Source organism: Castor canadensis, chromosome 12, assembly GCF_047511655.1.
Source record: "Castor canadensis chromosome 12, mCasCan1.hap1v2, whole genome shotgun sequence".
In the NCBI taxonomy this organism is placed as follows: Eukaryota; Metazoa; Chordata; class Mammalia; order Rodentia; family Castoridae; genus Castor; species Castor canadensis.
Window position 1 is genome coordinate 24,859,836 of NC_133397.1, and position 22,847 is coordinate 24,882,682.

Consider the following 22,847-nt stretch of genomic DNA (forward strand, 5'->3'; position numbering starts at 1 on the left):
CCTAAACAGCAGCATTGAATGGTTGTCTAGACTGTAGTTGGCTTGGCCTGCATACAGGTTGCTAAGTCTATTTTTCTCAGGGAATTGTGTCTTTTAATCTTTTGTACTCAAGCTCACAGGCCTCAATAATAGGCGCATTAAAAAAATCCAAATAAATAACTCTTCAATTCATCATTCCCACCTCTGAAAGCAGGATTCTTGGAAAGCTGGTACAATTTGAGTCAACAATTCAGACTCAGTTGTTGCTTTGAAAAGTTATTAAGAAATGTATTGAGGAGCCCAGATTGCAATCTGGTCATGAAAAGTGTTGGACAATATAATACCTTAGCTGGAAACTGGGGCAGTGCTGGTGTGAAGTGGCACCCCCACAGCTACAAGAGCTCCTCCTTCCTGCCATTTGGGGAGTGAGATTACAAAACCCTCGAGTGGTCTTGCTGAAATAAATCTAAGCCCTTAAAAATGTCACCCAACCTCATAGTCCCCATTATTATGGGTCATAAACACAGATTCAAAATGAGAAAAATCTAAATATTACTGAGCTAATGGCCCACATTGAATTAGAGTCTTTCATGACTAGAGATTAATTAAAGGAGACTGTTCAGATACATGTGTCTAAAGCAGCTTCTTAAGCTCCAAGGCAGACACCTGCGTTTCAGACCAAGAAAAGAAACCCCCAGCTTGGGCTAGCATAGCAGCCGGTGTAGCTGAAGAATTGTTCCTATTGTTTCCTCATTCCCCCTGGGAAAAGGAAAGCATGAGTTGCCATGGTGACTTCTCTGAGGCACAGGTCAGAGGTGGAGCTAGGGAAGGGCCAGCTAACCAGGTTGGCTCACCATGGGCTTCAAGTCACTGCTTAGAGAAGTAGAAAGCCCCCAAGATACATGCTTTAAGGGAGAATGAGGTTTGGATAGAAGTCCTTCCAATTCAACTGGGCATAGTGGTAAACACCTATGGCCCTAGCTACTTGGGAGGTGGAGGCAGGAGGATGAAGAATTTGAGGCCATGCCAGGCAAAGTTAGTGAGACCCTATCTCAAAAACAAAACACAAATAAAAGCTGGATGGTGGTGGCTCACAGCTGTAGTCCTAGTTACTTGGGAGGTTGAGAGTGGGATGAATGTGGTTTGGGGGGTGGAATTAGCAAGACTGATCTCAACCAATAGCTGGGCATGGTGGTGCATGCCCATCAACCCAAGCTGAGCAGGAGGAGGCTGAGATTAAGAGGATTGTGGTTCCAAGCCAGCTTGGGGTGTGTGTGTGTGTGTATGTGTACGTGGTTGGGGGGGGGCAAGGAGAGAGAAAAAGACTGGTGTGGTGGTAGGCACCTGTATTACAGTGATAGTGGGAAGCATAAAATAAGACGATTGTGGTCCAGGCCAGCCTAGGCAAAAAGCAAGACCTATATCCAAAATAGCTATAGCAAAAAGGGCTGGAGGCTTGGCTCAAGTTCTAGAGCACCTGCTTAGCAAGGGCAAAGGCCCTGAGTTCCAATCCTATCATGCCAAATAATCCAAAAAACCACTCAATTGGTTCATTTTATAATACATGGAAATGTCACAAGAAAACTCCCTATATAGCTACCTTGAACAAAATGTCTTTTTTTTTTTTTTTTTACAAAATCGGAGAATAGGAGAGCAGAACAGCTCCTGTCTCAGGGGTTGGTATCAGGGGTTGGTATCAGTGGAAGGGGGGAAGATGTGGGGAAAGGATGTAGGAGGGAGAATATGGTAAAAATACTGTGTAAACATGTATGAAAATGGAGCCAGGTGCCGGTGGCTCACGCCTGTAGTCCTAGCTACTTAGGAGGCAGAGAACAGGAGGATCATGGTTTGAAGCCAGCCTGGGCAAATAGTTCTTGAGACCCTATCTTGAAAAAAACCCTTCACAAAAAAAGGGCTGATGGAGTGTCTCAAGGTGTAGACCCTGAGTTCAAGAACCAGTATCACAAAAAAAAAAAAAGAAAGAAAATGGAAAAATGAGACCTGTTGTAACTATTCTAGGAATGTTAGGAAAGAGGGTGGGGGGATAAAGAAGATGGTGGAGGGGGTGAATTCAACTACAATATATTTGATATATTGTAAGAACTTCTGTAAATGCCACAATGTATCCCTAGCACAATAAATTTAAAAACTACTAAAACTGATTTAATGTATAAATGTATCAAAACAAACACTCAAAACCAAAAAGAACTGAGTGGAGGAGGAAGGGGAGGCCTCAAGTAGAAGAGCATTTATCTATCATGCAGGAGGACTTGGGTTCAATTCCCAGTAACACACACACACACACACACACACACACACACACACGCACACACACACTCACACACATGCATTCTCACACACTCACATGCATGCTTGTACTCTCACACACTCTCATACACACATACTCACATGCTCACACTCATACTCTCATACACACTCTCTCTCTGTCACACACACACACACACACACACACACACACACACACATCATTCACCATTTTAGTGAATGGATACTAGGAACTCTAAGGAAAAGAAGGAAGAGACTCAGCTCTTTTGAAAATTTCCGGTGTTGTGTGTTACATAGGTTATTTCACTGAGTCTCATTCCATCCTTATAGGGTTGGCATTTCAATTTTATAATGAGAAAAATCAATGAATGCGGAGAGAGGTCATGCTAGGTGAGGGTTGTGGTTGGCTTCAAAATCTTTACTGTAGCATGCTGCCTTTGAGGAACTGACCATCTAGATGGCAGGAACACATTTTCGTGGGTGTTGAATGAACCAAGAGTCAGTACCCTGCTTCAAACCTAGACTTACACTAAAATAAAATCACTTGATGTGAGAAGTCATGAGCAGCAGATGACTCAAGGCTAGTTAGCACCAAATGAGCAGTTAAAGTGATGATGCTGAAGGAAATGCTCATGGATGTCACTGGAGGATGAAATGAGATTTGTGAAGTTCCTTGATGAGCACATGGGATCGGGACAGGTGGCATGACCATGCTTGGCCTGTTTGGAAGACAGATTGTTAATTGGGTTGGGCCAGAGTGTGGGATTTAGCAGTGGCCTTGATGGAGAGGCTAAGTAGGTAGGCTGGGACCAGAGAAAGAAGGCCTTGGGTTTAAGATCTTTGAATCTTATAGGTGATAGGAATCTTGACAAGGAAAAATGATGTGAGTACAGCTTCCAGAAAATGAAGCTGGACCTTGCTTTAGACAACCATCTCTTGCCAGGGAGAATGTGGTATAAACCAGAGTTTCATGTAGATTTATGGGCTTCATACTTGACTCTGGACTACAGTCAACCCCCAAATTGTGTGAGTATTTGATGAAACATCTTAGAACTTTAAAATATTTTGATTTCCTTGTTTCCCATCACAATTGTTGTGGAAACTCTTTGAGGATCTTTACAAAAGGGGCACTGGTCCCTCTCTCTGATGATAATTTAGCTAGAGGCAAAGCTGGACAATTGGAGTCAGGTGACATGATAACATTATTGTGATTATGACCATAATGACTCAAAATACAATAATATTTTGAGAGTTTTGGAGGCTTCTGTTTCCTGAGCTTTGTAGAGTCGACCCATTCTCTACCCTCCCCCACTTAGACAATAACTCTTGCTTTCGTCATGGACTACTCTGAGCGTGGCAGGATAGATGCACTTGAAAACCACAGATATTTAATAGTAAGAGCTAATTTTTGTTGTTGTTGTTTTTGACATAGGGTCTCACTGTGTAGCCCAGCTGCTCTTGAACTCTAGATCTTCCTGCATCAGCTTCTCAAGTGGTAGGATTGCAGGATTGTCCCACACTTGGAAAGATATGGACTTTTTGAGAGTGAACAGAATTTTGAATTTAAAAAGCTGGGCCTCAGTATCTTGAATCAAGAGTTGATGGACATCAAAATATAGACCTGTAGCTAAAAAAAAAAAAAAGACAAAGGAAGGCAGAATGCAGTGATGTGCAATAGACCGCAGAGACCAGGAGCAGAGAGACCATTAGAAAATAGAGCAAGAGGATGGCCCTGCCAGGGCAAGAAGGTCTTTGCCTTTCCTGCCCAGAACTGCACCTGATGAAGATGTGGGAAGGACAGAAGGATCTGGAAACTTGGGTGACACTATGAGCACTATGTGCCCTGAGTTAGTTCTGGGCTGCCTCAGTACAGTCAGGAGAGTCAAGCAGGGAAGTATGGAGGTTTTTGGTAGATGGATCTCTGAACTCAAAACAAAATAGAAGAGTTTGAGGGTCTCACTACTCCCTGAAAGGGGCCTGAGGAGGCTGAGAAGGTGTAGGCAGACCTTGTGGATGGAGCCAGAGTGATCTGCGTGGACCAGAGGACCTACAAGCAAGGAATCCTCAGTCACAAACACAGAAGGGCCCATGATCAAAGACAACATGGACTGAAGGACACTTCCATGACTAGAGTGATCCAGAAGCCACCCCATTTTCACTCACACCCCAGAGGAAGGGGAAAGAACTAAACAAAGGGAGTATTCTCAGTTGTTTGACTTACCTATCCAAAAGGGAGGCAGAAAAATGCCTAAGTGCCAAATGTTAAATTAGATTAAGCTATTTGCCATCAATGGGAATGGGAGGTTCTCCTAAGCATGGTTTATTTTAAAAAAATTTTTACATAGAGAATGTGAATTTTACAACCTCTATGTGCTATTTAAAATCCTTTCTAATTGACTGATTTTCTTCTATCAAAATGGGTGTGTTTTTTCTTCCTCTTACCTCTCTTCCTTCCTTCCTTCCTCCCCCCTCCCTCCTTTTTTTCTTTCTTACACCTTATCAAAACATAATAATTGTACATCTTCATGGGGTTCAATGTGATGTTTTGATACATGTATGTATTGAATATCCATCAAATCATGGTAATTAGCATAGCCATCAGATAGGAGAAATTAGTTCTGGTGCTATTATAAATAACAATAGTGCATTGCCTATTTCAAATATTTAGAAAAGAGGATTTTGATGTTCTCACAAGAAATGGTAAATGTCTAAGGTGGTGGATATGCTTTCTTCTTAAGCATGCCCTTTCTCTGGGCTGAATTTCTTTTTGGAAATACCACCTAAGATTTAAGGTTCTAATCTGCTTCTCACTCATTTGATACTTTATAAGGATGCCATGTATTTCATTTATTTCAACTAAAGACACTGAGCATCTAGTATGTGCCAGGCTGGTTGCTAGCTGGTAAGAATTGGGGGCCAGTACATCTTCATCACTGGTTTTACTTTTTTTTTTGGTAGTGGTACTGAGGTTTGAAGTCAGGGCCTGTTCTTGCTAGGCGGCCACTTGAGCCATGCCCTCAGTCCTTCATTATTGGTTTTTAAATGAACAGATTTTAAAAGACTTTAAAGCCACTTTCTAATCTTTCCAAGCTTGAGAAGTAGCAGGAAAAGGTTTTTTAAAAAAAAAACCCAATGGAATAGGAGGTAAAAACTCATAACTTTGCCACTTGGCATCCATAGAACTGTAACTTTTTTGGGCTTCAGGCTGTTAATATGTAAAATGAAGGAGGAGGGAAGACAAAAAAAATCCTTTAGACCCTGTGAGTTTTCAACAGTGAAGACTTGGGAGTCAACAGAAGCCCTATGGGGCAGGAGAAGTGAAGAACACAGGGAATTCAAGGACATTTGTGTTCCATTCTGCTGTTCCATATCTGAAGACTTTTGCAGTGGCAAAGTCCCTCAGTATGTAAAACATATGGGGTGCCTACATCATTGATCACCCCCCAAGAAGTCTTGGCCATGCTCCAGACCGACGGAAGGAGTTTCTAGATGGTGTGTATTGGAGGGGCCTTCTTGTAATTATTATTATTATGTTGACAAAGGAGAATCTAGAATTTAAGCTTATGCTACTGGGTATATTTGTCCTTGCCTATAATTATAAAGGTGAGTACCCATATGATTAAGTGACTATCTGAAATTACCTGAAATACTGCTATATTTGCCTGGTTTACATTTTCTAGCTACTGATCTCAATTTTCCACACTGGTTTGAATTTATCTTCAGTTCCCCATACCATGCCCTTTTGACTCATTTGTTCATTCACTCATTCAACACTTTCCAAAACTTTATGGGGCTCCAACTGTGTGCCAGGTTTTGAACTAAACGCCAGGGATGTGGAGTTAAAGTAGAAGGCTTACCATTCTACTTTAAAAAAATAACAGCAGCCAAAGTAAAATAGGTGTTGGCACTTGTGTGATTCACCTGGGTAATTGGTAGTCTTGTTTGAGCTTGTGAGAACTTTGCAGACAGAATAACAGGCAGTCTTCACACCACACCAAATGGGATTATCTGTGTGCCAGAACCAAGGGCAGGAGCAGAGATGCAGTGGAAAGAATTTGATTCCTGACAAAGGAACCCACCAAATATGCCTATATGACTTTCTTTCTAATTTTTATCTCTAAAATCAACAACCAATGACGAGAGACAGTGGTGGACCCCCTGTGATTTTTCTTTAAAAGACAAAGTGTCTGTGTTCTTTAATATAGTCTCTTGCCTTGGTTCTGGACGTACTAATTTCTGGTAGGGAAATGGGAAACAGAGTTTATGCATCTTGACATATATCAGTAGAGCAATTCTGCCTTCCTTATTCAATGCAAGTTTAGAGCTTCCAAGTTCAGTGCTAAAGGTGAACTTGTGGGGTGTGGTGTGGTTTGACCTCATACCCCATTTCTTCTTCTTTTTCTCCGGCTTTTTCTGAGATTTGCCATTTCCTTAGAGAGTCTTATGACCATTACTGCCATCATCAATCTGGTCTCAGGGGTGACATTTAAATCCCTTAAAATCCTGGCAAAAACCCAGACAAAACTCTGGGAGTACAACCAAGATAAGCTGGAATATTCAGCATGACTTTACTAAAGTCTGGGAAGAGACAAGGGAAAAAAAAAATCTACAGTGCTCACCATGAGTTTAGAGTTTGCTTTGCTGACCCCGGAAGAGAAGAGGGCTGTCTCAAGGGCCCCCTCCCTAGCTTCTAGTATCTTCTCATGTAGTGAATACAATCTCAGTTTCCATTACCCAAGAGCTCACTCCAATTTAATTTCTTTCTCTTGAGGAAAATGCTGACCCTCTTATTTGCCTTCATCCTTACCTTTTCCAAGGGACCCACACTAGGAAAGACCTCACTCAACCTTGATCAATAGCACATTCAAACCAAGTCAGGCACAGTGCACCACGCAATGGTTTTACTCCTATGTGGAGACTAAAACGTTAATCTCAAAGAAGTAGAAAATAGAGTAGTGGTTACCAGAGCCTAGAAGGGGTGTGGGAGGAGGATGGTTAACAGGCACAGGAGTACAGTTGGATAGGAGGAATAAGTTCTGTCCTATAAGTAGGATAACTGTGATTGACAATAATTAATTGATTATATCAAAATAGCTGACAGAGAGAATCTTTGAATGTTCCCAACACAAAGAAATAATAAGTGTCTGAGGTGACAGATACACTGATTATCCTGATATGATCATTAAATACTGTATACATATATTGAAATGCCACACTGTGCCCCATAATGTCACAGTGTATCCCATAGCATGATTACTAAGTGTCAATTGACAATAAAAATATATTTTAATAAATACTTCATTCTCCAACTAAAGACTGTGACCCTCTGAGGGATTACCATGTCCAAACACCCCACAAAACCCCTCTCTGGTGTGTGTGTTTGTGTGTGTGTGTTGGTCTCTTAATAAGGAAATGAAATGACAAGCACATAAAGGAAAAAAAGGAGAAGGGAAAGAGTCGGGGGTTGGGTAGAGGAAAGAAGTGGTGGTAGTGAAACAGAGGACCTATTCCAAAAGAGAGTAAGATTCAATCTGAGCATACCCCAGATCTGGTTCCCAGTGTGGCCCATCTGACCATTTCAGCCACCTTGCTTGTCCTCAGATGCGGAGCCTCAGGCTTGTTCCTGGAGCAAGAGCCTAGCAGGTTTCTCTGATAATTGAGGTGGCTGCAGGGATCAGACAGCCAATTCCACAGCCCAGAAAGGAAAGGAAGAAAGCTGAGGAGTGAGAATGAGTTAAGAGACAAGCAAAAAGACAAAGACATCCAGAGTCTGGGAGAAACACATGGAAGAGAGGCTGAAGCTGAGATGTAGGGAAAGACTGTCCAAGAGATGCCAGAACAAACAGATCTGTCTGCATTTATTGATTTATTACCATACATAGTAAACATAGAAATGACTGACATGAGCGGATGCTTTGGCATTTCATACAGCTACAATCAGAAATGGAAAGGAAAGAATGGAGCCCAGGACCACATCGAGGGAAGAATGGCAGACAAGGGACTGGTAGACAGTCTTGCATCAGTACAAATACACACTCACACTGGAGGGAGGGAGGGAAGAAGAGAGGGACAAACAGACAGACAAGAGCAGAGAGGCAAGGAAGTGGAGGGTGGGGAAGGGAAGGAAAAAAAGAAGAGGAGAGAGAAGAAAGCATGTTATCACCATCATTGCCTTCTTCCCAGAGAAGGAACAAATGTGAGTTTGTGTTTGTGCACTAACAAGAAAGATATTGATCCTGAGACAGCAAGCTAGAAAGGAAAACAGAGACTAGCTCTTTTGCTAACTTTCTGCTTTCTGTTTAAATTTACATAAATGTAATTCTAGATATTTCTCACTCCAGCTTTTCACAGTCATTAACTCAAGTCCACAAGACAGAAGTTTTGAGCCACTTATGGGCTCTCTTTGACCTCTGGGGAGTGGGGTGCAAAGGGCTTGCTTGCTGCCCAACACTCCCAGAAACAAAGTGGCCCTCTCCAGGGGACAGTTCTGCTGTTGTTCCCTGCAGTTCATTCCCCGGCCACACTGTGTGTTTCAAAACCACAAATTTGCAGCCAGTCTAGGATGGGAGGAAGACAGCCTGCAGTCCCAATTCTAGTCTTGGGACCTGTCCCTGTAGCATTGGACTTAATTACAGCTCTTGTCCAGAGCCAATATTTTCATTATACTTAAATTTCACAAATGATTGAAAGGACCAGCTCATAAAAACAAAAGAAAGTTGAAGCATTCTACCTCTCTGGGCCTTTTAAGTAGACAGATTTAATATGTTCATGTGAATTTCCAGGAAGAAACCTCTAATTAAAGCTTTCTGCCTCTCAGTTGCCATTGGCCAGCCATGTGCCTCATCCTTCTTGTTAATTGGAGCAGAAAAGGCATCCTAGTGGGGTTGTAGCCTCACAGAGCCCATATTTACCTTCCAGCCCACTCCCCCAGTAAGCTCAGGAAGATCCCAGGGCTGCCATGATGGCCCATCCCCTCATGCATGTGGGACTGGGGTCCAGACAGAATATTGCAGTCGTGTTCTTGAAGGAAATGATCCAGTTGCATGAATGATTAATGAGGTGTAATTAGTCAATGTTTGTTAATCATTTTACAGACACAAAATGCTGGCTAAGAGCTAAATGAAGACACAGAAGCAGCAAAAGCCAAAAGGCTTAACATCAACTCAAATGCTGAATCCAGAATGTTGGAGCTGAAGGAAGAAGGATCTCAGAGTCCATTTTCTCTGTAGTTTGCAAATTGTGCTTTGAGGGGCCTCTGGGCAGCTGCCCAGCAACTGTCTCCCAGTGTTTCCTCTCAAGGCAAATTCCAACAAAGACAAAATCAAGTTCAACAGAAACTATGTTCTGAGCTTAGCTTGAAGACAAAGGATGCCAAAACTTTAAAATAGCCCTGAGTAAAAGAAAAGTCATCAAATCCAAATAGAGCATTCTCTTGTGTTCCTAGCCTGTGTCTGTCCATTAGCTAACCAGTTTCCCTCATTCCATGTGCATGGTCTTCCACTTTGGAAGACTCTGACAACCCCAGGAGCTATGGGGAGCTCTGTCCATTTGTCTGGAGAGAGAGGAAGTAAAATGTCTCTGTAGTCTTCATATAAGACCCTGTCTCCACCAAACCAACCAACCAACCAACCAAACAACCAATCACACCAATAATAAGATCAATTTCACTGTTGGGAAGATTTCAGACGCTTTAGGCCAATGCACAGACAACTTTAGAATTTAATATTTGGTGGGTCTAACTCTGACCTCGAATGTCAATTTTAGGACTCAAACCCTTCTCTTCCTAACTTGGGAAGTTAGGTCCCACTGTAAGTCTCTGGTCACCACCTCAGGACACTACCCACTATCCATCCACCCATGAATTGCAATGAGAGCACAACGTCTTCCCCTCTTTCTCCCTGAGGATGAGGCCCTAGAGGCAGTGCAGTGAGCTTAATCTCAGCTTTATGGGGCCAGGCACAGAGTCTTTTAGTCTCTCCTCCAGAGGATGACATTAGATTTTGATCATCCCCTGAGTTGTACTTATTCTCTATTGGTCCACTTTTTCTTGATGACTCATACCAATAGCTTGTACCATGAGTTAAGAGTTGCCAAGACCATTGGGTCAACAATACCCTGTCACACTCTTTGGATATAGGAAAGGGTAGAACTAACTCACTAGGTTCCAGGTACTGTGTCGAGTGGGGCTCACACCATCATAGTTAATTTTCATGGGGACCCTGGAGTAGGTATTGCCATTTACATTTCTTACACATATTATTTGGTACCATAAGATGCAATGGACACACAGCACCCAAATGGCTCAGTTAGCATCAGAGTGTCTCAGTTAGGAATCAAATCCATGTTTTTTGATCCAAATCCTATCCTCTTTTCACTATCCATGTTGCTCCATCCCTTGGTTTTCTTTCTGTTTCTTTTTTGGTCATTTTACTTGTTATGGTCTCCTTTAGAGAATGAAAGAAAGAGGAGGTATGGATGGAATGTTTGAATTCTGCTACTGTCAGCTGTTTTAGGGAGATAGAGAAGGTGTGGGAGAGGTGGTGGATTAAAACCAATGCCTAAACTGACATTTTTCTTAGCTCTCTGAAATTAATTTATCTGGTCCACCCTGTTTGCTTCATAGCCACAGATTTTAAAAACTGTCTGCAGAGGGAGCTTAGTGACTTGAAGAGGAACAGATCCCCAAGCCCCTTGTTTATCACCAGCTGGAGCAATACTCTCATCAATAACTGGGGCTTAATTCTCCACATTCAAAGAGATTCCCATTACCCAAAACAATAATTTTTTTAATTATCTAGACAGGGTGGCAATTACATATTGAATACTAAGGATGATTTAAAACTAATAAATACTTTTGGAAATTCCTTGAACATTTTAATGAATTAAAAGTTATGAAATATTTATAAGCAGTAACAACACCATTTAGTACCATTAATAAAATAAATACATTAGAGAATGAAATTCATTACTATTTTACTACTAGACATTGATGTCAATGACTGAATATTGCTCCAAATTACTTGTAAAATAGACCAATTATTTTAGTGTGATTAATCTTTTCAATTATTTCTTTTATGTAGTTGTAATTTGAAAGTAATTTTCTTCTGGGAGTACAATGACCTCAGTACTTTCACTCTTTATTTATTTATATTTAAAAACCTTTTGGGTCTGCTTCCATTTCCGGGTGAGTTCCAATGGCTGAATATTTAAAGTAGCCGCCCAAGCAATCTTTATTGTTCCTAAGCACTTTATGGGCATTTGTACTTGACTTTAATAGTGATTATGAATAGGCCATTCCAAAGTCAGGAAGTCTTTGCCAACAGTAGCTATGCACTGTCAGAGGAAAGAGAAGCCAAGGAAATTCCTTCCTGGTTCCATACTCTGGTTTGTTTGTTTTGGATTCCAGTGTGTTAGGAGGGAGGTGATATGTGATCCTCATGTTAAAGAACTTTACCAACTGTGTAACTCTTTTGCAGGATTAAACTGTGTAACTCTTTTGCATGGCACAAAGAACTCTAGGCACCCAGTCACAAAAGATAAGGAAAAAAGATTTTATCAGAGGTAAAGCACAGTTTGTAGGGAAGAGAGAAACAGCTGCCTTTGAAATCAGAAAGTGGCTACCAGATTTTCTGCTGGAAATGGGGGAGCATTTCTGTCTGCCAAACAACTCAGACAAGAAGCAGATGAAAGCAAAAGGTGCTGAGAATTGACAAACATCCCCCGGGAGGCTGTACAGAATTATTCTTCTCTGGTTCCAGAATAAGGATATTCAGCTCAGTCAAGGGACACTGAGAGGGTGGTAGTATTTATCATGCCAGGTACCAGCTGACTCTACACAGTATTGCTCTTAATTTTATTATTAGCCCACTTACTGACCAGAAAACCAAAACCCATGGATTTAAGAAACTTCCAAACTTACAAAGGTGGTAAGGGATGGAGCTGGGATTCCACACTCATTCAGTCTGATTTTAAAGCCTGTAATCTCTCTCCTGTTTTAGGATAAGCAAATCTTTATTGACTGCTCACCATGAAAACAGAGATAATTGCTTATTGAGATAAAGAGGTAAAAAGTCTTTGATTCGAGGCAGTTAGTAGCTGTTGAGTGAGACAGGAATAACTCTGGGGAGAAGTAGATTATTCTAAAATAGAAATACATGGAAACATAATTCTGAAGTGAGCACTTGGAGGAAATCGTATTTGAGCTGACATTTGAAAGAAGTATGGGACTTTGAAAGTCAGAGAACACAGGGCAGGGGCCATAGGTAGAAAGAAATTTGAGTTGGGGAGTTATTTGGAGAAATATGAATAGATCTCAATAGCTGGATGAAACCATAATTTTAAATGCTTACCTCTTAAGTAATTCCATCTATAGATAAATTGAAAGCAAAAAATAGGAAGAGTATTTTGAAAATATGGTTTACCAACCACAAATAGGGTTCACTTGGAGGCCATGACTGTGATTTCTGCCTGGTTGTGAGTTCCAAGCAATAGATTGCAACTGTTGTAGAGTTGATTTTAGTCCCTTGAAGTGGCTGACCCAGCTGGTAGAACCTCTCAGGTTGGCAGTGGGTGGCTTTCATCTCCCACCTGGCACTTGGTCATTAATTAATGTCACCAAGCTTTGCAGAGGGTATCAGAGGAGCCAGTTTGCTTCAACAAATGATAATTTCTCCCGAGGAACTAACAGCAGCATAGTTTTAAATGGTTTCAGGCAAGGGAAGGCCAGAGAGGTTAGGTAGCCTGGGACATCATTTATGATTCATCTCCACAGTCACCTTCTCATCCACCCTCTTGATGAAGTCAATTCCAGTACAACCATTGATACACTGTTATTCCTACCTTCAATTAACAATCAACATGTCAATTCTGAGGGAAACCTTTAATGTTACTTCTGATGTGAGAGGTTGACTAGTCTATGGCAAATAAGAGGTAGAAAGGGGAATTAGATTCAAGTTTTCTGGCTGGGGGTTTAGTGCTCATCCCTTGGTCCTTCTGAGACTGGAACATTAGAACTAGTTTGGAGTAAGATATCTGTATGAATGGAGCACCTAGTAAATACCTCTGGGGTATCCTTTGGGGAGCAGTTTCTGTGCAAGTAGAATGGAAATCTTGAAGCCACTGTACCAAAATTCATCCCTAGACAGAAACAGCCACTTTATATGGGTGTCAGTGTTTAGTATCTGCTGGGTAAATGTTGAATGAATGAATGGATGCATGGGTGGATGGATGGATGAGCCTGCTATAAAGAGAAGGCTTTCTGCTGGTGACTCCAAGACAGAGTACCACTGTAATCTCCATTTACAAGCACAGACAGAGGATCCTGCTGGGATGTAGCTTGCTGTTGGAACAGAAATTGCCCAGTTTGGGCTATGCTGCCAGGAGCCTACGAAATAATCACTCATTTTACCCAGCTGGATTTTGGAGCCTACCCCAGATGCTGATTAGTTCCACATGGCTGGCCAAAGACTAGAATCTGTTCAGCATCTCTCATTTCTTTTTGTCCCATCTTGGGCTAAGTAGCATATCTTCCATTGCCCATCATTGTCTTTGGTGGAGTAAGAGGGCAGAGAAGGGACAAGTCTGGGATAGATCACTCATGTTTTACTGAGTACATTCATACTAACTCCATGGCCAGAACCTCAAAGCCTGGATATACCTGAACAAAAATTGTCTTATGAAAATGGGCTCATATCAAAAGTATAACAGTCTTATGCTTATTTTTAATCTTTTAAAGAAGGTATGGTTAATATAACTGTTTTTGGCTTTCATATTTTAAGTACGTGTGGCACCAGAGGATCAGAAAAAACTGAAATTAATAAAGGTTCAGCCTCTAGGAAAATGAGTGTAGTTCAAATATCCTCAATGTAGTCCAAGAGAAATTTAGAGATTGGTGCATCTCCAACTCTGGGGACATGTATTTCAAGGTATCTGTGGTAGTGGGGCCATGTTTGACAATGGATTCCTCCTCCTTCATGAGCTACAGAAGTTAGTAAAATCTCTTCTCATGGTAAGGGAAGGGTTAGGACACCCTCTGTAATGAGTGGATCAGAGGTATGTGTATGTAGAGATCTCAGCAGTGAAAGGGACCTGGACTGCTTCTTGTTAACAGATCTGTTAGGTTTTGTCAGTTTCTGAAAGAGAGGAAGATTATGGTGGCTTGCAATAAGATGTACTTAGGCTCACATGCAGCAATTCACTGTTGTTTGTTTTGCATGGGTGGGTCCTTTACAGCTCCTTGTTTTTTGGTTAACTGTGGCCGATGGTGCATGTTAACCACCTGTGACCAATCTGGGCAGGAAGAAGCAATACTGAATTATTTCTTAGAAAAACTAGAATTTAACCATCAGGTACAGGGAGAAAGCACATTGGGTTGGTCAGTAATTTAGATAACAAATTTTAAGGAAAATCTTTGTGTCTTAGTTCATTCCATTTCAACATGGTAAGAGAGCTAGATGCTTTTTGGGTTCATTCCAGTGGTGACCTTTCATAGGAAAGGTCATGGTAGCAAGACATGGTAACTGAGAGCACAGGCTCTGGAGCCAGATGTCTTCCATTGCAATATCAGCTGCTTGACTTTGGAGAAATTACTTAGTTCTCTGTTTCTCAACTTCCCCATCCAAGTAATGGAAGTGATGATAATAATGGTACATACCTTACAACACTGCTCTAAGGATTAAGTAAGTTAATATCAGCAACACGTCTTGAGTAGGGCCTCGTGCATAGAAGTGCTAGGTGAGTGTTTGTAATGCTGTGCATTTTGTGAGCTTCTCAGAGACACTTTGGTTCTTTTTAAGAAGTGAGTCCTGATCATTCTGACCTGTGTGTTTTCATCAGGAATCTCTGTAGCTGAGTGGTCCTGGTGAGTGTCCTGCATAAACCTGTTGGTCTGGGTTATCTGCTGAAGAATGGCTTTTGTGAATGGCTAAGGGTTCCCCAGGGCCCAGGACTGGGTGTCTCTGGGGGCTGATGTTCCTCTCAGCTGTGCTGACTATACAAATCATTCTTTCACTGGCTTTTCAGGGAAAAACCCATTCCAAGCAATTTCCACTTGCAGCTACTTTCTTTTGGAAGTAGTAAGGCAATTGCTCAAAGCTATAAAACAGGAGCAGCATTTATTAATTGATTGATTAACTAATCTGTCAACAATTATTTATGCAATGTTTCCTATGTGCTTAGCATTGTGGTAACTGCTCCCTGGAGAAATTAAAGAAATATAGGGCAAGGTCCAGAACTTCAACTTAGGGTATCAAAATGACTAATTGAGAAATGATTAAATAGCTACTAAATTTAGATGCAGACATCAAGGACTTCTGAACAGAATTTCAGTAGCTGGAAATGATGTTTCCTAATCCTGGGAAATGAGTGAACTGGTCCAGCACAGCCCCCAGATTTCATTATTTTCTGATGTGGGAGGCAATAAGAAGTTACCAGCATCTCATGAAGGTGCCGCAAGGAAAGAGATACTGAGGAGACTTTTCTGACAATGTGTGAAGGATAGGTAATGGCATTAGGGAGACCAGCTGGCTGCTGCCAAAGACCAAGTTGCTTATGAGAATATAAGAATAATAAGGCAGATGGCTAAGACAATGAAGTCTGAAGAGTAAATCCATGACACAGCAACAGCAGCACACACACAACAATAGATGGAATCCAAACCAGCTGCCTGTGAATGCAGAGCTCAAGGTTATGGGCAATTGGGTGTAGGGGTCAGAGAAGGAGGAAAGGAAGACGGATCAAAGATGATTCTTTGGGATGGGGAGATTTCAGTGGTAGAGTGCTTGCATAGCATGAACAAGGCCCTGGGTTGCATCCCCAGCATTGCAAAAAAAAAAAAAAGCAAAACAACAACAATAAAGGATGATTCTGAGGTTTCCCACAATAAATAAAACCTTGACCTCCATGCATTCTACAAGGCAGTTGTAGAGTGCAATGGATAGAAAACAATGGCTTTGTGATTAGACCAACTTGGGATCCAGTTTGGCTCTACTTTTCAGGACCTGAATGACCTTGGGAAGTTTTGAAGTTTCCAAGAGCTTCAGTTTCCCTATTTGTGAAATGAGGAGAATAGTCCCTGCTTTATAGCATTATGGCAAATCTTGCATGAGCTAACACAGGTAAAGGGTATAACGCTTTGCCTCAGCACATGTGCGTGCTCTGTCACTGTTAGTGTAAATTGTCATTAGCCCATCTTAACTGATGATCTATTAAGGGTACACACAGTGGCAGAAGTAAGGATTTAAAGAGGAAATAGGCATGGCCCCTGTCCTGTCCTGAAGACACCCCAGGGATACACATGATCTCCTATGCAGGGAGAACTGTCCCCAGCATCTCCTGTCCCAGATTAACTAAAATGGAACCTCTCTTCACGAGGGTCAAGGAAGAATCATAGAGTCATACAGTTGTATTTTCCCTCTTATGGTATCCCTCATCAAGTTACTATCAAGAAATAGACTAGACATTTTATAGACCTAGTGACAGCCTTGGCTAGCAGGTTACCAGCCCCATTCACCCCTCAGAAACACCAGTTCTTTCTCCCTTCTCTCCTCTCCCTCATGATCTAACCAATGCAATGGCCCCAGAAAACACAGACACATTGTCTACATCAAATATGTCTTGAATATGTCTCAAAAAAAAAAAACCCTCCCAAAGCTGGGTTACAGTGGCTCACACCTGTAGTCCTAGACAATTGGGAGTCTAAGATCAGGAAGATTGTGGTATGAGACCAGACCAGGCAAATAGTTTGTGAGGCCCTATTTCCAAAATAACCAGAGCAAACTGGACTGAAGGCATGGCTTAAGTGACAGAGCACCTGCTTTGCAAGTATGAAGCATGTCGCAATGAAACCCCCAGCACAACTATTACATACTAATAAAAATGTTTTAAAATGATCCTCCCAAACAACAAAACAGAACAAAACAAAAAACAAGTCTCCTTCACTTTAAACATGTTAGTGTAGTTTTAGGATGTTTTTCTACAACACCTGAATTTGTTCCATTATGGGAAAGAGAGTTAAAAGTTCTAAGGAAACTTTGAAAACATTCTTCTTCCTTGTTCTCTTTCTCACCAAACCCTCCACACCCCATTGTTGCTAAGGTGTTTCAAGTGACAGAAGAAATCCAAAGAACCATTGCTTCCAGTGAGGACCATGTGTTCTTGGATCTAGAGCCTAGAAGGTAGCTAGACGTAGCTGGACCATAAGAATCTCCCTGGGTTTCTTGACCAGGCTACCTTCCCTTGGGAATCAGAGGCAGACTCATGTTCTTGCTCCTTTAAGAAGGTGCCTGCCAACAGTAATTTTCTGGATCATTAGAGAAAGTTTAGTGAGGTCAACTGCTTTGGTTTCACAAGGGTAGAGATGTAGACAAGGAACAGTCTCTTAAGCTTTGCACCAGACTCACTGCAAATGTAGCATAAGTTACAGGGGAAGAACTTCATAGGTGAGAGGGGGTTGCAAGGTAAGGAGGAAACATCTGTACACTGGTTGAAATTCTTTGAACATGTAAAGAATTTTTGCAGGGTAATACATTTCTGCAGTATTTGTGCTGGGCCTGATCTCTGGATTTTTGTACTCTCTTATTTTCTTCTCAATGTTTTTCAAATGAGATTAGGCCAGTTCTGGAAACGGATACCTTTTCCCTGTCACTTTCCTGTTAACAGGTTCCATTTCAACAGTGGGCCTCTTTTGGATGATGCGTAGATCCTTGACATCTGTGAGGCCTGATGATGTCCAGAGACACTCACTCACAAATCCCTAAGCTCATAAGTGTGGAAACATTTGTACAAACTCCTGGCTTGCTGCCAAACCACATGTTTCTCATGCATTGTCTCATATCACAGGTTAACCACCTTTTCAACTTGAACTATAGTTCAATCTATCACATTATGGTGAGTTTTCTTTTCCCCACACATAAATCAGTTTTGATTAAAACAACAAGAACAACAAAACTCATTTGAGAAAGTTCTTGTAAAGCCAGCAACGAATGAAGAGGGAGGGATAGAAGCTAAGGAGCAGGGAGCTTGGGTTCATGAGACACAAGGTTTAAATCTAGGCCTGTATGCACATCAGGTGACCACTGTGTTTATGAATAGTCTAAACGAGAACTGAGGTCTGGGGAGCAGGCTTCCTTCCTGTATACATTTCATTCTTTGGACCCTCAGATCACAGTTTCCATGGTAAGGTAAGAGTGCTCTTTAGGGAACCTCTGGTCAGAGATAGGAACAACAGGAGAACAGCAGTAATGAAAGTGATTTCTTTCTGAAGTTTTGTGTAATTCAAACTCATCTCCACCATCCTCTACTTTTGGGAAATAAGTATGGCTCTGGGCTTTCTGAAGAATCAAGGAAAAGATTCACCTCAAAAATCTACTGATGATTCATGTCATCTTGTTTACCAATCAGGCTCGAGGCAATGTTTAATGAAAGTCACACATAAAATATGATATTGAAAGTAAGAATAGGAGCTCAAAAACCCTATAGAAGAAAGGGAAAAGCTTATAAACAACCTACAAAGACATGATTACTGTGATGGAGTATTGCATTTAGTACAGAGCAAAGGTAGCAAAGGTGAAAAGGAAAAAAAAAAATCAATAAATTACCCTTCAGGAGAGGTATATCTTCTCTTGGAAATAGATCCTGAGATAAAATCACAATGTGGGACTTATGCAAAAGGAATTCAGTGACACAGTGGACAATGTGCTAATGGTTTTTACAAATAAGGTAAAAACTTCTCGAGTAACCATTTCCTGTGTTGTTTCTTAATAATAGCTTAAATAAAACTATTAAAAATATTTTGTTACCTGGAGACGTGGTTCAAGTGGTAGAGCATACACCTAAGCGGGCATGTTGCCCAATGTTCAAACCCCAGCCAAAAAAAAAAAAAAAACTTAGTTGTAAATTTTATTTAAAAAAAATAATAAATACCATTAAGTTGTGGGGAAGGTTAGGAGTAGGTAAAACACAGGTGAAACAAAAATGGAAGAATGTTGATAACTTGAAGCTGAGCTGAGGATATGGGGGCAAGGAGTTCATTGTACTTCTCTATTTACTTGGCATATGTTGGGAATTTTCTATAATAAAATATTTTTTAAAATAGTTGAAAGCATTTTTCAGCCATAGAAGTTAAACTAATGTTTTATCTAACAAAGAGCAGATTCTGTTGGATGAAGTTTGAAGTTAAGCAGATATCTTAAGTAGGATCTTTGAAACTGATTTTCTGGGCTGTGGTACATTTAGTAAAGCACTGTAAAATATTTATGTAAGTGTGCTTGTTTCCATCTAAGCACAGTTGTGGGTTATTGACACACCTCAGACTACCAAGGAGTGGAGGGAAAACCAGATTCAGGTACCTTCACTGCAGTTCTTCAGGGCAAAGAAGTCCACTGCAGATAGACTTCGGTTTCCGCTGGAGATGTATTCCAGGGCCACTCGGAAGGGGTTCTCTGGACGCCCGATTCTTCCCTGCAGCACGGTCCAGCTGGTTGTGTTGGAAAGCAGAGGAAGAAAGCACAGAAAACAGTGATGAGAAGTAGGCCTAACCTGCAGGGAGGGTCATGACCCCAAATGACTTAGGGCTCATATGAGTGCCAAGAGATGGAACCCCAAGTGGCAGTAAGGATAGTGACCCTGACAATGACATGTAAACATTTGTTTCCTTTTTGTCCAGCAAATTCAGAAACCCAATTTTCAAAACTCCCTCTAACCACTGTCATTTCTCTTGTCATCATTTTTTTTTTGATAGGTCTCAGGTTTGAACTCAGGACTCCACACTTGAAAAGCAGGTGCTCTACCACTTGAGCCAATCCTCCAGTCCATTTTGCTTTGGTTATTTTGGAGATGGGGCCTGGCAAACTCTTTGTCCAGGCTGGCTTTGAACCGCAATCCTCCTGAGCTCAGTCTCCCAGATAGCTAGAATTACAGGTGTGAGTCACTGGTGCCCAGATGTCATTGTCATCTTCTTTTTTAAGACAATTGCAGATTTTCAAACTACTTTGGTAGTTAGTCTTACAGGGGATATATATATATATATATATATATATATATATATATATATATACACACACACACACACACACATATATATATATGTATGTATATTTATATATACACACACATATATTTTCTTGAGAAAACCTGGCAGCAGAGTCAAGGAAAAGTCTTCAAAAACATTTACCAGTCTCTGCATAATTATCTCTGGAAAGAAAGCTTAGTTTTGGAATTTTATCTGATACTAAAGTCTCAGAACTCCCAGGTTTGTTACATAGTTATTTTACTTAAGGGAAGCTAGGAAGAACTATTTATTTGCTGCAGGGAAATTAAAGTGCACTGAGGCATGTGTTTTGGGGTAAAAGGTACCTAAGATTGACTTGGACTCTGCAAAGAAAAAGTGCAAACAGAAGAAGATGGAAGCAGGTCAAATGGTGAGGGTGCGTCTGTCTACAGACTGTCAGAGAACAGAGACTAAGCTAAAGGTACATTTTTACACCTTGGTTATGCTATTAACTTCTCGGAATAGCCTCCTGTCACTGATTGGAACATCCAATTTGCTTTTCAACATTGCTGCAGATGTGTGTGCACATATGGATGTATGTATATATAAAGTTTTGTGTGAAGGATGGAAATCACCTGAACTAATTCATATTTTCTTTCTTATTAAAACCAATACAATAAATTACCTATACTAAAACATATAATTTGATGAATTAGCATATACAAATTAGACAGTTTTGACTTACAGCTACACCCATGAAATCATTACAATGTTTTCTTACCTCTGGGTTGGACTTGGAGGTAGTAATATAAGTGATAAGCAATTTAGGGAAAAATTGCACCTTTTTCCAAGAATTTTTCATCACCCCCCCCTGAAATATAAAGTGATGTTTATTGTCAAAGACGAAACAAAGCAAACCTAACAATTCAGGAAATTCAGTAAAAAAAGAAAAAAGTCACCCAGAAAACCATTACCCAATGATATACAGAGTCACTCACCCTGTAGTGGTGTGGTTATAGCTACAATGCAGCTCTAATTTTGTATGAATGACACCAGACTACATATACCTCTCTGTGCTCTCCCACTCAGTGTGTGTCAAGAGACAGTAAGTATAAATTACATCATCATTTCATTGATTGCATTTTTAACTACTTGCACATTGCTTCTGGTTTCTTCTCTGTGATAATCACGCAAAAGCTAGCTGTGTCTACTTTTCTAAATACTGCATCAGGACAAAGTAGTGGAATCCAAGCCACTATGTGCCTCTTTAAAACTCTGGGGCATAGCCTCAGTCCTCCCATGGTGAATTGAGGGCCTATTTCCACATTTGTTTGTGAACATTGGATCCCCTCACATCTTTTCTGTCTTTGCTACCTTTTGGTGATACACGTATTGCCTGAGGTAATAGTGACCTTACTCAAAGGGGTACCTTCTGGATGACAATGTTGCATCTCTGGTCCCTGGCATGAGGCTGGGCGTGCAGTGGCTGTCTGCTGAGTGAAGGAGGGACTTTTGTTCCCTCTCTATGCTCTTCTGTAGTTAATTCTGATCACTGGAGTCAATTCTTCAGCCATTTAATAAAAGTGTATTAAGTTTCCTCACAATAGATGCTGTGGAAAGGATTATTGCTGCTGTAAAGTTTCTTCTCTGTTACAGTACCCAGCAGGATTTCTATCCAAAATAAAACCAGTGCAATTGAATAAGGAAAAGGAGGCTTTTTGGTTTAAATGTGAGACTGTCAAAGAAAGAAATATTTGAAAAGAAAAATGTAAACGAGGGGTTCTTGAGGAAAAAAGCCAAACAAAGAAAGAAATTTTTCTTGTTCTTCTGAAACATAAAGGACACTATTTTTGAGGAAAGACAGTAGTGAAAGGCATGAGTATTCGTATTCTACCAAAATCATAGCTCTCTGCTCCAAGGAATGATGGATTTTAATTCCAGGTACACAGTGGCCCTTGACAGTGATTTCCATTTCTATATTGGCACTGGCCCTCTGGATAAATGTGTCAGGAGTTTTAGGAATTAGTTTCTGAGTTACCGATGCAATAACTTTTGTCTGAAATTCTCTGGCCTCCCATAGTTTACTGCTGCAACTTTAATAACTTTTAGAGCAGTTGCCAAACATGTATTTTATATCCAGGGAGACTGGGACTAGAAGAGGGCAAGTTTGTACCTAGGGTCAGATTTGTTTAAGAGATAGCCACAAACTCAGTGAAAAACAAATCCAAGCTCTCTTCTCTGCCTGTCTCCATCTTCTCTGCTTACATCCCAGTGGTCAAGAAACTCCCTCATTAGGGCCCAGCTTTCCTTGCTTTGGCTGGTGGCAATGCTGCTTATGCTTGCAAGGGGAAAAAGGTTACATTCTAACCTAGAGCCTCCTAGAAACAAATGTGCAACTGAATCCATGTGCTGGGGATTGCTGATGGTCTGAGCACTGGTGCTTCAATCAATCAACTTGACAGTGTGGGGTGTCCTCCTGGACTTTAAGAAGCCAAAAGGATTGTATGGACAGCCTGTCACAATCCATTATCTTCCACATGTCTCTCTGGAGCTCTCCAGTTCCCATTCCACCTCTGCCCCTCATTTGCCTGATGAC

The 22,847-nt window shown here is 41.0% G+C and overlaps 1 protein-coding gene across 1 annotated transcript in view; it reads right to left on the reverse strand.

Moving 5' to 3' along the window:
- Alk (ALK receptor tyrosine kinase) overlaps positions 1–22,847 on the reverse strand; it is a 689,643-nt gene that overhangs the window by 163,105 nt on the left and 503,691 nt on the right. Inside the window, exon 5 of the mRNA XM_074049423.1 lies at positions 19,611–19,738. Coding sequence (XP_073905524.1) covers positions 19,611–19,738 — 128 coding nt within the window. The remainder of the gene's footprint in view (positions 1–19,610; positions 19,739–22,847) is intronic.